Here is a 14,670-nt window from a genome sequence, read left to right on the forward strand (position 1 = left end):
TCGTATAATTGTTGTTGAAAGAATACTCAAAAATCAAGATCTCACGACTTTATTTGTTGATACACAAAAAAAATAAAACAACTACGTATTTATATATATACAACGACTTAATAAATTAGCATTCATTTAAGCTCTAAATACACATAAAAAGCTCCTCACTTAAGTACTAGATATCGAGCGCAAGGAAATCAATAAATACAAGCACAGAGCTCAATCTCGCAACTGTTTAAACTAATCGGTAAACACTATTGTCAAAAAAAACGAACACGTTACACCACAACAAGAGAAACTAATATACACACTGATATTCACGTGGCGACATCTAGACAACAAGCAACGAAATTCTACGTTCGATTTATTCTCGGGCGGGCGTAGCAGGAAACAACCAACCCTTTGTCGAATTTCTTCAAACAAGATCATAATCTGGAAAAACCTTAAACCTCCTCTTCTTCTTCGTCGGTAAAAGATCGCTCAACGGACTCATAAACTAGACTGAAACCCTTGCGGGGGATGGTGTCGTCGGAGCGGAATCTGACCAACAGTGCTTCATGCGTAGAAATGATGTCGAATGGTCTCTAAAAAGTACATAAATAGCATTACACACTCACATAAATATAAAGGCAATGACAAATCTCACCTTATTTCCGCAAAATTTCCCATACGACGGTCCACTGGAATCAAGACCGCTGAAAATCTCGACGTAATCATAGCCACAATCTTTCTCCTCTTCTACATCGAAGGTAAGAAACGATAATCGAACGTTGTATCCGGTCGGCGCTTCAATAGTCCAATCACAGTCGGCTCGTTGATCATAATCGGTACTTCCGAACTTGGCATGGGAATAAATATGACGTTTATCCGGTGTTGCTTGTAACATGCCTCCGCACACGGTGGAGTGACTCGCCCAGAACCCGTTTCTTTGCACACTGGCATCCGATCTGTAATACAAACGACATCACTGATATTGAAAGCAAAAGCTGTCAATTAAACACCACCTGAAAGTCATGTATAATTGATTTCCGCTAGCGACAATCCATGGAGGCAGCTTGGAGCCACAAAATCGGCCCAGCGATGGTGCCTCTGGCGATGATCCATCGTAAAAGTCGACATGATCGTATGCACATTCTTGATGCGGTTCCAGTTCAAAAAACTGGAATACTATTCGGACCCGGTGACCTGGGGTAGTGCTAAAGTGCCATACACAGTCCTAGAAAAAATATCATGCTAGAAATTCTGCATGTAAACAATTACTAGAAAAATTTTGAGAGTGGGAAGAAGAGTTAAAAAAATTAAAACTTACGTAAATATAATATCGTTTACGTTTTGAAAATATTGTATTAGGGCGAAAAGTAATTTCGGTTTTTCTCGTATTTTTTAAGGGGAATTTATTTATATAAATTTTAAATACTATTAAATTTAAAAAAAAAACGCTTTTAGGCGACTCATGAAATCGAATTCAAAAGCTGTTTTAAAGGCTGGATTGTTGATGGACGGGAATTGATGGTTGGTATAGATGCGTCATATCCAAACAAATAAGGCGTTTTATTCTAAAAACGTTACTAATTTTTAATCACTGTACAATTACTGATGCAAGTCACATAAATTGTTACTCTTACATCTATGACTACGCACCATATTTTCATGATCATTTTTGGATACACAGTAAACAGAAATATCAAAACAAGATGCCTTCCACTATCTCTCAATTGACACCTAACTCTATTGAAAATTTTATCAACACATATATAAACTAAACAATATAATGTTACCTTTCTGGACGGATAATAGTCAGGATAGTTCGGACTGCCGAGTGTGCCGAAAGGCATGGATATTTCGTACTTGCAACCGCCTTCCTTGCAATCTCTTCCGTTTTCATGCAAAGTGTAACCGTTATGGCAGGCGCAAACGTACGATCCTAAAGTATTTAGACACTCGTGTTGGCAGTTGCCATGATTAATGGCACACTCATCCATGTCTGTAAAATACAACCGTTAATTGCCGAGCCAGCACTCGCTCCATCTTGTTTACTCACCAACAAAGAAAACAGCTGCGAATCCAGTTTTTTGCACGCTGGTATCGGAGTAAAACACGACCCTCATCACGTTTGCCTCAGACGTGATGAGAGCCGGCGCCTTGGAGCCGCAATAGGAACCGTGTTTCTTTAATCGGCCCTCCTTTAACTTACTAAATACGTCTACCCTATCGTACTCACACTGCTGCTGCTGCTGGGGATTGCTATTCCTAAGACAAAACCCACCACAAATTAAAATGTCATCGTCAATAAGTTGCATGCCTGATATATATATATACAAGACAGTTAATAAGACGTCCTATATGATTGACTCGCTCTGTGAATGAATTCAGTCAATCATTCAATTTTATGAAATTCAGAAAAATAACAAGACACTACTTAGTTTACCGTTAATGCAAGAAATTATTGACAAACGACAAACGGAGTGTATTAATATATATTAGGTCCAATAAGTATATAACACACTATAATATATATTACTGGTATAAGAAGTGTAAAATCGAAAATATAAGTAAAAATTATGATATATTCTAGATGTGACAACATCAACAAATTTATTAGGGTGGGATAATTTTCAAAGCTCACATAATGGCAAATAATGTAAAATGTAATTAGTTATCAAACATTGTTTGAAAGATATGTTAATTTTGTATATATATTGGTGCCATTGTTCCTAGTGGTTATTAAAAAATATGATATGTTAGCATGTACATTTGATAAGAATATGTAAGGAATAGATAATGACACTTGCATATAATATTGTATATGTTTGGAGTATATAACAGTGTATAGATGCTACTAGATAAATTACAGAAGGAGAATAGAAACATATCAGGCATATTTAGATCACATTGGTGGTGTGAAAAAAAACCCAAATACAAAGGAAATACACTAATAATATGTGAATATTATACATAATTAAATATATGTATATAAATAGTGTGTACTTCCATATTGAAATATACGATATTTGAAATTTTCTTTTTGCATCTTTTATCTATAAACATTAATGAAAACTAATGTTTTCACTACCTTACTTAAAAGCTTTAATTCATATTGTTTAAAGTTACATAGTCAAAAAAACGACTGGTATATTTGTAAATTTGAGCAATATAGTAGGTATCTATTGATACAAGTTTGATTTTATTTTGAGTTAAGTTTTTCAAAGTGAAACAATGGCCTCAGCTAAATGGTTCAAAAATAGAAAAAAAAACTTTGCCTTACAAAAAAATATAAAAATTGAAGGAGCGTTGAACAAAGTGAATTCTTCAAAAAATTGTTGTTATATTAATTAGATATGGGACTTATTGAACGATGTGTTAAACAAATATTAAACGGGTCTCACCCTTCCAAATCAAAATGAGTGAAATTCAAGGTAATTTTGTGCTGAGGCTCGGCTACAATTTCCCACACGCAGTTCTTGTTGAAAGGATAAAGGTGCGGGAACGATGGTGAGGTGATGGTGCCGTTGGTTACTTCAAAGACACCGCCGCACGCGTCCTCGCAGTTCTTGCCGTCTGAATGCAGCTCGTAACCGAGTCTGCAGGTGCACACGTAACTGCCTAATGTATTAACGCATTCCTGCGCGCACCCGTGATCGACCTTAGAACACTCGTCGTATTCCTTCATGATGGTAGCCGAAAATCCACCCTTTTGTACTGAACCGTCTGATACAAACTTCACCAACATTCGATTGGAAGTGGAAATAATATCGGTGGGAACCTTGTGACCGCAGTGAACTGAAAATACAAATATAATGAATATATAACGTTATTTTTTGAGAATTATCACCTTTAATTATTGGAGAATCCAGCGTGATGCCGTCTCGAATTTCAACGTAATCGTACACGCAATTGTCGTGATTCTCGACGTCAAAACTTTGAAATTTCAACGCCACCTGGAAATTTTCCGGTACGGTAATGCGCCAGATGCACTCTTTGTTTGGCTGATACTCTTCGGGGTAGTTGGGAGACTCCAGATGACCCTCTGAATCTATGTAAAAGTCTCCTCCACAAACGGCTGAAAATGACATAACAATTCGATTCGATGTTTGAAACTTAAAATACAAGACGGCCTACCTTCGTAGCTAATAGTAAATCCGCGATGGCCCATGGGTTTTCTTGCCACGTATGTAACTAACAGTCGACTGCCCGTCGATATGATTGGTGGAATTAGACCCGTGCCGCAAAAAACTCCCAGTATAGCAGATTTATGCCAGTAACCATCTCGGACCTAGTAACAAGGAAATATATTTAAATTATATTAAAACTTAATGATAGTCAGAAAGCATTGTTTTATCATGTTTTTATAATTACATTAACATCACATTCACCTATGACCACTTTATACTTGATTAGGATTAACTGACTTCATAGATTTTTTAAATATTAATATGAATATTTAATAAATAATTTGAAATATTCCTGCCGTTAGTTCAAAATTATTTCATCAATCATTATATAATAAATTCGTTGATGCTCTATTTATATGAAAAATATTAAATATTAATATTTAATGTGAGCCCCAAACTCCAGCGAGTAGTGGCTACTCTGAGTGACGCCAAGTTGAGAATCAGTAGTTTGCGACATGATATTGCGACGCTGCCATTTATAAGCGATGAAGAGAATCTATTCCACAAAATGTCGCTATATTTGTTTTGGCGTTGAAACTGGTTAGGTTTCTGGTACCGTGGTAATGCCAATATACCACTAATGTATAAAAAGCAGTACATTTCGATATTCGTTCAAAAATAAGAGTGACATTTTATCCAAAAACATAGTACCTCATTGAAATGAAGACTCAACCGTCCAAGTGCGTTTACATTGCGAATTGAACTGTCTGGTATTCTAAAAACGCATGTTTAGCAAATGGCAAGAGCTGGTTTTTATGGTATTCTGTTTATGGTAAGAAGATTGTATGTATGCTAAAATTCTTACTATTTGAACGGAGACCATTCATTTGATGAAGACATCGCATTTTGTCCCTGATGCCCTTCCCTCGGGTTTATTGCAGGTGATACAAAAGCTTGGATCAGACACCCCTTATGTGTAGCCTAATTTGTTAGCATTTCTGAGAGGGAATGACGGATGCAATCGCGACTTTTTTTTGTTAGAGAACGTACACAGAGATTCACGTTTCCAAACTTTTCAATGTCAACGCAATTCTTCATATTTGTATGTTTATCGTCACAATCGAAGATTTTTCATCAAATTAAAATTTCAATCTACTTTTTCCTCTTCTATGATTTTACACTCCCATGGTATCGAGTACCTGCCTTTCCTTTTCGCCCTACATGCATTGTTTCCTTGTTTCTTTTTCATTCATCTTGTTCAATATAAGTTTCGTTTCGCACCTAATTTTGTTACATAATAAGTTGTTTTAAAGTTTATCTATACTGATAATAAATTATACCCCTAGATTGTCTACATACAAACAAAAAAAATATATTTTCAGAAGGAACTAAATACTATAGAATAAGAAATATAATTAAAATATTGCTGCGTCGCAACAGTTATGTTCTTTCAAAGTTATTTGTCCACTTCATAATGGCGTTGGGTTTTGTAACAACGTTAAAATGATTTGGAAATAGTCACTGTATAAGCACAACAATTAAATAAACACGCAACATACCAGAAACCACGGCTCCGTGGCTACTAAGATGAACAGAACAGTTTGAGCACACACTTACCTCCAAGTAGTCTTCCTTGCAATCTGGCGATTTTTCGATGTCGAACCCAGTAATATTCAAAACAATCTTCTCGCCGTGGGTTGCGGTGATGCGCCACTCACATTTGACGCCTTCATCCGGTATCTTGCTACCGGTAAAGAGAGGAGCCGAAAATGTAGCTGAGTTCATTTGGTAAGTTCTTCCGCACTCTGTGAAAACACAAAAACGATTGTTACGACAGTAGATTGCCTGCTTTTCGTCTCTCACTTGGGCATTTGTATAACAGATTGGTTTGAGCTATGTCGCCTTCGCTCAAGCGAATTCGCTGACCAATCTCCGGTTTTCTGCCCGGCATATCCACTGGCTGGATGGTATCCAGGAAGGTTCCCTTTGAAAATGTATTCCTAGCATAATGCATAATGGAATCGTAGTCGTACGTTAAGCCCAGCGAGTTCACCTCTTCCTCGTTCAATTTGTTGAAATTGTATTCTTGACCTTCGAGATAAATAAACGTGTCAATCGAAAATCGACAGACGTTAACTTCCTTACGCTTACCGCTCATGATGTTGTCCCTAATGATATTCACGTGATTATCCCGGTCGGGTCGCGTGTGCTCGTGCCAAAAACCCACCACGTGCCCCAGTTCGTGCACGACAATGCCAAACTTGTCGCAATTCTTGCCGATGCTGATGGCCTGACCACCGTTTCCGCGCTTTCCCACAAAAGAACAACACCTAAAATAAATTGTGGTCCGAGTCCTTTCAACAGCCTAATTGATATCATACCCGCACGGTCTTTCGGTAAAAATAATGTAGTTTTGATGCTCGTCTCTGTTTCTCTCTACAAATTTTACGCAGGTAAAATTCTCCCAATGCCTCATAGCTTGCTTGAACAATGCCTTATGGAGCCCACTAAAATTACCATCTGAAAGATGAAAGTAGGTGATCTTTATTGATTAGTGATACTAAATACAGTTTAATATGTGTGAAAAAATAATATACGGTTTTTTCAAAACAAATAAAGTAACACAAAATTAAAATATAGAACTTCTTATCCAAATCATTTGGATCACTTTACATTTTTTATGAGTTTTCAGACTATGAAACAAAAAAACCTTTATTTGGCCTTTATATATTATTTTACTGGATACATACAGACTTAACAATAACAACTTTTGGTTTTTTTATTAAATCTGATAATCCGAGTGCTATACCTACTTTAAACTTATTGGGCTGTCATCGATCAACCTATAATGATTTGACAATTTAATAAACTGATCTGGCCCTACCCAGCCTTCAGAACCCAAAAAAATGCAATTTAAAAAACGCGGATTACTTAGGAATGGATCTAATAAAATCGTTTATGTGGCACTCACCAATTTCATACGGAATTACACCATAATCCCACACTCTCTCCTTTCTAGCGGTAGCTGCTCTCGTGGTTCTTCTCAAAATTCGGAGATCATCGCTATTTTTACGTTTCAGATCAAAATGAGGTTCAAACTCGTGTATAGGGGTTTCCTGAGAATGTAGCAAATGACCTGAAAGATGCCTGCAACCCAAAAAGGACGACTAATAACTTTTTAATAATCAGAACACAGCATATTTCGTGATAACACACCTATTTTGCCGGTAACTCCATTGCTTTTGATGTCTTTTCTTCCGTTTAAGCAGCCTATCGTCGGTTTTCTTTTGATTCGCTTTCGATAAACCATTACGGCTGTCTTCGTTCCTCGTTAAAGCTTTTGTGTTAAAACGGAGAGCTTTTAGAGGTTTCTGTGCAGATCTAAGGTTTACATAGGCATCATTGGAATGTCCGTAATCAATATTACCGGGATGTTTCGTCTTTTTCCTAACGTAATCTGTGAGACCTTCTTCTTCGATTTGAAGACCTTCAAGGACCTATAAAACAACAAACTTTATACCAAAAAAAAACGATCTCCCAATCGATTTTCACCTCTTGCTTATATCTTTCAACTTCTTTTTGCAGCGAAGTATGTTTCAGTGTAGACTGATGATTAATTTCTTCCTCTGACAGCGCTATATCTCCTAAAAAATGTCCTAACCCAAGATAAATATCATTAGATGGCCATGAAAAACAAAAACTATATAAGCCTAAATATATACCGTACATCAAAAAAGAAATAGTCACAGATCCTGTGAATATTATTTTATAAAACCTTAATTTGTCTATTAATGTATTATGTCGTTCACAGTGTTCTTGACCGAAAGCAGGTAGCACATGTAGTATAGATAAACAGAGTAATGTCAAGAAAACAATGCATTTGTAATCAGAAAATACTTGGCCTAAAAAATATCGATATATTATATTTTCAATAAGCCTATCCTGCTAGTCCATTTCAATTTATAGTACATCAATTTTTACTTTGACATATTCTACCTCTTATCTGTCAAAGTTTCGCAGAACAAATTCGGCTTAAGTAAAATGCTATAGTTTATCACTAGACCTCGGACTAAAATAATATTATCAGAGTTAACTGGAACTGTTTATAACAAATTCGATATTACTTCCATTGTCATAACTACTCGCCAATAACGCACATTTACAACGAGGCGTTTATTATGAAGGGCTGTGATTTTGTTCAATTAAATGAGTGTCGCATTGGAGTATGTTTAAATTGGTCCTCTGCGTAATAGCGAGTTAATATCCGCAGACGATAAATAAATTCAGTTGCGCCCAAAGCCCAAAATCAATGATTCGTGTAATTAATTGTAATTTTCGCAGCGGAATGCATTTAACTAACCATAGACAACACGAAAATTCGGCCAAAGTGGCTTGATTTAAAGTGGACATGGGAATTTTGTTGATACTTCTTTGACAATTCAATCATATACTATTTTTTAAATTATGCTTGTTGACCAAACGTTTTAAATGCTCTTTAAATTATCAATGATTCCCTATTATTGAATTGCTGAAGTTACTGAATCATAATTTATTAAAAAGAAATGAATCAAAAAGGCACGCTAGGGTGACAATTCAAAAGCTACTGTATTCGTAGGATGATTTGCTGACAATTACCGAATAAGTGTGATTATTAGCCCATAAGAGAGTTGAAACAACTAAAAATAAGAATATAATTAATATCGATTCACAGCATTCAGGCATATTTGAAAAATAGCATGTTTGTAAATCACTACTATAATGTTAAATAAAATATATCTTATTGTTTTTATTTGACAATTTTATTCATATCAAATATTATTTTAATGATAAATATCTATATTATATTTTTTCTTTGTATTGTTCGGTTTAAAATAACGAATATTATGTATCTTAGGCATATGTTTTTTCGGGCGAACCAGCTTACAAGACATTATGATATTAGTACCATCTCAAATTCTCGCCTATCCACTGTTCAGATATCACTTAGATGCATGCACCCAAACATGGGGTCAACGGGAAGTCCCTGAGGTCAGAAATAATGATAGAATTGTTTGGTGATAATTAAAAAGCCTGAAGAAATTATAGGCGGTATTATTCTTGTTAACGAGTCGGATAAAAAATGGTTAATAAATTAAGCGGCATTCGCATTTTCAGTTTGTGTAGCGTGTCTTTTGCCAGAGACGCGTTTCTCGTGTATCCCCCGACTGACTAGACTGATATATAATCCTTCTGAAGGTGGAATTATGAGATAAAACTGTAGTTTATTACCAAAATTGTAAGCCAATTCACTATATAAGGGAAACAGGGTAATGAGTTCTAAAATTCTCGACTCAGTGGCGTGCCCGTCTGGTCGTACGAAAAATTTTCCGTAATTCATTATCAATTCCAGCTAGCTTGTTTAACGATATAACGATCAAACAATGTCCATTAATGTCAACGTTTCATTATTTTGTTGTCATCAACAGTATCGGTCGCTTGTCGAAGCTAAACAACAAACAGGTTTTCTAGATAATGGTTGATAACTTCACAACAATTTCCAACATATGTTGATAATGTGACTTGTCGTATTTGCGTGCAATAAATAAAAACAAACACTCTGCTCCATGCCAGACATAGAAAGAAAAATACTTAGAAGTTAAAGGAGAGCCCTCATGCCAAAGTTTTGCGATTCGAAACCAAGGGAGGACTGTAGGAATAAAAGGAAAAAAATAATTGATAGAGTTATTACTTTTGGTTTGAAATTTTATAGGATATCTTTGATTGATTTGGTTTGCTTCTATTTTATATATTGTTTTAACTTATAATTTAAAATTTGTTTTTATAACGCCATTTTAATAATATTTGAGGTAAAAATTATTTGTTTAAATGTAAAAACAAAACAAAAATATTGTGTTTCGTGACGTGAAGGTTAAAATTGCGTGAATTTTTTACTAAAGGAACCTGCTCTAGCCCAGAAATAGTCTTGAAAGTAAATTCTAAGGTCCTACATAAGTACAGGAAGGTTGTTCTTGGATCATTTTAGACCAGATGATTATAGGTCCAAACGTTGATCATTCCAGATATATACTGCTTAACCAGGATAAATGTATATAATTGAATTGAAATATAACATTTGTTTATTCACAGATTTTTACCTTAACCTGTCGAGAAAGAAAATATAGCCATATAAGTTCAACATTGGGATCTTCAAAAATAATTTCAAGTAGAAATATTTTTTTCAAAAGAAATGCTAATTAAGAAATGTGCAAAGTGAAAATTATAACATGTGTTCCTCTACAGATTATTTTGAACAGACGAAACTGCACCTTCAATTTCAGGCAGATAGGAACCTGACAGTACAATACTAAAAAGACCAAGAACTAAGTGCAAATGTGGTAATAATAATTAAATGTTGTTTGTATAGGAGGATGAGAGAAACCACTAGGATTAAATAGGGACAATTTTACTTATAATTTTGTAATTAGAAAGCAATATGATTTATATACACTACAGTTAATATTTTAAAACATATTATTGGACTAATGAAAAATGTTTTTTGAAAGAATTTAGTTTTCAAATGTTAAGCAGTATTTATATTATATTGTTATGTATATTTTTATGAATACAAATGTTTCATTTTTTTAATTTCCCGCTTATTTTTATATTCCCGCTTGTCACGCTATCTGATGGTACCGAAGCGCAAAAGTCACGACCTTTTATATGGGCGATCTTCTATGTATTATAATTCTATGCAATCAGAGTGTGACGAGAGTCTATAATAGTCGGTCGTAAAATGTTCTCCGCCGCTGGTCGCTCATCCCCTTTTTGTCAACTGAAGGGTTTAAAGCCGCTGACTGCGTCATTAAACTTTCGGAATTAGCCCCTCACGACGCCCTAATCTTTACAAATAACAACTCTGCGAAGTTTGTCATGTTTAGGTCGTCGAAACGCCGCGTTATTAATTCGAGACTATTTAATATAAAGGGTACACACTTTTGGATTGCTTGGAGCGAGACAGGGCACGCATAAACAGCCCACAGCTGCGCCATTCAACATTCAAGTTGAATGGACACAGGCGAGATCGACACTTGACCTTCGACGTTGACGCGCTGATAACATAACGAGAAAACATCGTGCGACTTACCTGCCTTGCACGGGTCCAAATACAGATCGGCGGACGTTTTGACCGGAAACGCTTTGTGCAGCAGCTCCTCTGTCGTATACCGGTGATGGCTGTTATTTCTCCCAGACGTGTGCACACACGTGCCCAGGGACAGACCGCAGAGCAGCCACAGTAGCCAGATACCGAAGTGCGACAGCCGTAGACTCATCATTCCTTCGCCGCAGTACCGTTCCCATTTTGCCATGGAAGAAACGGAGCTGTCGCGACTCCTCATTGTTCGAAATACGCGACTGCCTTATCGCCGTCGATTTGTTCGTTTGCCAGCGCGGTCGACGGGTGGTTTTCTTCAAACGCTGACATCGTATCTACTACGGCTTGCCACAAACATCCTACAACGGCCACGTTAAAGGCTCGTCGCGCAATGTGAATACGGTCTTTTTCGATGCTCAATCCTGGCAAAATCTAACAAAAACACGAGATACAGCACCAAACACAGTCCCCGATTTTCGAATAGTCAACTATCGCGATAGGCAACCGAAAATACGTCGCTCCGTCCAGTACAAAGATGCATCGGAACCGCTTGTTAATTACTGATCGTACAATCAGAAAAACAACTCCAAATGTTGGGAAGGGTCAATTGGGGACCTCGATATCAGTTCTGCGAAGACAAATCCTTCCCGGAAATACCGGGTCGGTCCGAAAACTTTCTCTCGAAGTTTCGGTTTCCCTATGCAGTTAGTGCCGCGAAACGAATCGGGAGGTAAAACCAAACGGCCCGATTAAACACGGGGTACCTACTGAGTTGTCGTGCTGACGAATTCCGCGGATGGGAGAATGAAAACTTTACAGATAATTACCGTAACAAGAAGAACCCAAAAGAGCCCGACTGCTGCCGCTGCTGATTGTTGCAAAGGAGTGATTAAGATGATCGGATTAAGGTACCGTCGATACTATAAATAAATTGAGCGGCAGTACGGAGACTACACCCACCGACGTCTTATAAATAGCGGAGAGGAAAACGAATGGCTCACAATTGTATCAAACCGTGTCGGGTTTTTTAATTTTCGACGGCGATATCGTTGACCCAAAACACTTTAAACGGACACTATTACTTGTTTAAGCGAATTATTTTTATTATATAAGCGAGCGGACGGATGGGGGACTCATTCCGAACATTTGCTTCGCTTGATAACGACAAAACAATAACGGCCGTTGCGGTTTGATGGTCGAGAAGAAGCGTCGGAGATGTTTCGAAACTGATCAGGCGCCGATTTAAATGCGGGAAATTACCTGAAAGAGGTGCGGGCTCTTCTCGGTGTCTAGGGACCGTCTGTCATGTTCGAAGTACGCGGCTCGCGGTGGCCGACGTCTGAGAGCGCGCCGCACAGCTTCCCTCCCGACCTGACTGAATTTTATGACTGACTGGCATCATATTGGAGGCACGCATTCTGAACTTACGGGCGGGCAGTGCGATACGCAGGGGCGTAGGATAATCGGTAATCGCTCTCGTCTCTCTTCAACGGCAGTTCTTTATTATTTGTTTTTCTGTTGGCGCGCATGATCTTCGCTCCCCGGGATTTACAATCATTCATCGTTTTAGTTTTATCTCTATTTTTGATGTATGTCGTCGAATACCCAAATTTAACCATTTAGGAACCACTAAACGGTTATACTATCGTCAGAGTAAACAATTATTTAACTTCATAGGAAATTTGAAGAAATCTTTTGCGACGACCAATATCTAAATGACTTTTATTGGTTTGTTTGAATCGGTCTGCTAAGGCCCGCGAAGGTTTGGAGTGATTCAAGGTTTGGAATGAACGATTTAACATTTCATTTATATGGTCGTTTTGTTGTTTATTTGTTTTTGGTAATATTTCCTGTATGCAAAACATAAACAAGAGTACGTTTGGAATTTTTTTATGCGTTCGTGACAAATTATAATCAAAATTAGTCCGTTAAAACGCATTTTTCAAGAAGTTCAAAGAAGTGCTGTGTAACCAGATATACAGAAAGCAAACCTTTCCTTCCTTTCCTTACAAGAAGTTTCTGGCTTTCAGGCTTTCTATATCGACCACCAAATGAAGTACATTTCTTTATCATACATACCTTTAATATAACTGAAGCAATATGAAGCAATGAAGATTGCTTTACAACATTTACCAGATTGAAATCTCTAATTATTAACACTAATATTTTTAAAAAGTTAAGAAGTTTGTAGATATTTGACAACAGGGTCGACCAGTACACAAATCGAATTTTATAGACTGGTTTGGTTACATGTTTCGATACACTAGACAGCATCCTGTCTTTTTAACCATATAATACAGATAGAATACATATAGTCTCTGTATTCTGTTTTTAACTAGGATAAAATGAGAAGGAGAAATCCGCTCCGATTTTAAAATAAATTTTACATCTTTACAAACTGCATTTGGCAGTACATTCAACGTCATCTATGATGTGTGTTGTCTGTTTCATTGGAAGGACTAGAATGATTGTATATCTTTATTTATATATGCTGTCTTCAACAGATTTTATTTATATTCAAGACATAACTATACATGTTATGTATTTATTAAAATAAAATGCCAGGCACTCTTTTTCGTTTAGAATTTTTGAAATAAATCAATTTTTCATCATCTCTTATTATTCAATACAACAATGACTTTTATACTGTTGAAGCAGCATTTGGTCCACAAGTTTCTAATTACCTGTCATTCAAAACATGTGGCATCCATCATCTTTCCATCTTTTGGATCTCTCCGATCGCTTATAATCGTCTACAAATTGCTACTCACTGAAAATTGAAATCACCACATTTGAATTGTCTAAACCACGTTTCACATATGTTGTGGCTGAACCATGCTCTCACAAATACCGTTAAGAAATAAGTTTTCAAACAATCTGTTCAAAAATCTGAAAGTAATTATCGACACATCTGGTACACTGCGTAGACGCCTCTGACTTACCAGTAATATGCAGATGACACCTGCTTAAACATCATTACGAGCACCTCGCTATGGCAATTATGAGATAGACCGGGCCGCTAATTAACAATTTACTGCCCTTTAACGGTCAGTCCGTCGGCCGCCTACCTGCCCCCTTTCAGTAGCGTAGAAATAACAGTTTCGATACCACAGCAAGCAACTAGATTCTATTCCGACAACCCTTTCCCATCAAGAGGCTGTTTTATGCACAAACATATTGTGAAATTTAGTTTAAAAGGAAAAAAAACATATTTAAGGACATTTTAAAAGTGTGAAAAAAGGAATTAAAATACAAATGAGATAAGCTACGATTGGATGAAAATGAAAGTTAAAAATGAAAGATTAACACTGCAAACATTTGGATCAAGAATGCCGCTACTTTAGAGGAACCAGTGACAGACTTGTGGCATTGTGAAACAAGAATTTTTGTGACATTTTAGTTATTTCTAAGACTTTATTTAAAAAAGGAGAATGA

At 36.6% G+C, this 14,670-nt stretch overlaps 1 protein-coding gene across 1 annotated transcript; it reads right to left on the reverse strand.

The window, feature by feature from the left end:
- Positions 1-33: 33 nt before the first annotated feature.
- On the reverse strand, positions 34-12,622 carry tok (tolloid-like protein 1 tolkin). Its single transcript, XM_076399546.1, has 16 exons — positions 11,227-12,622; positions 7,656-7,759; positions 7,320-7,600; positions 7,075-7,250; positions 6,485-6,623; positions 6,255-6,433; positions 5,967-6,194; positions 5,721-5,908; positions 4,111-4,264; positions 3,824-4,051; positions 3,378-3,771; positions 2,033-2,241; positions 1,770-1,975; positions 996-1,207; positions 638-938; positions 34-575 (listed from the first exon to the last, which is right to left on the reverse strand). The coding sequence occupies exons 1-16, from the start codon at positions 11,477-11,479 to the stop codon at positions 435-437; spliced, it is 3,393 nt and encodes a 1,130-aa protein (XP_076255661.1). The 5' UTR covers positions 11,480-12,622; the 3' UTR covers positions 34-434.
- Positions 12,623-14,670: the final 2,048 nt, after the last annotated feature.

Source organism: Rhynchophorus ferrugineus, unplaced genomic scaffold (assembly GCF_030347505.1).
Source record: "Rhynchophorus ferrugineus isolate W39M unplaced genomic scaffold, kcgeb_rfMv2 rfM1, whole genome shotgun sequence".
Classification (NCBI taxonomy): domain Eukaryota; kingdom Metazoa; phylum Arthropoda; class Insecta; order Coleoptera; family Curculionidae; genus Rhynchophorus; species Rhynchophorus ferrugineus.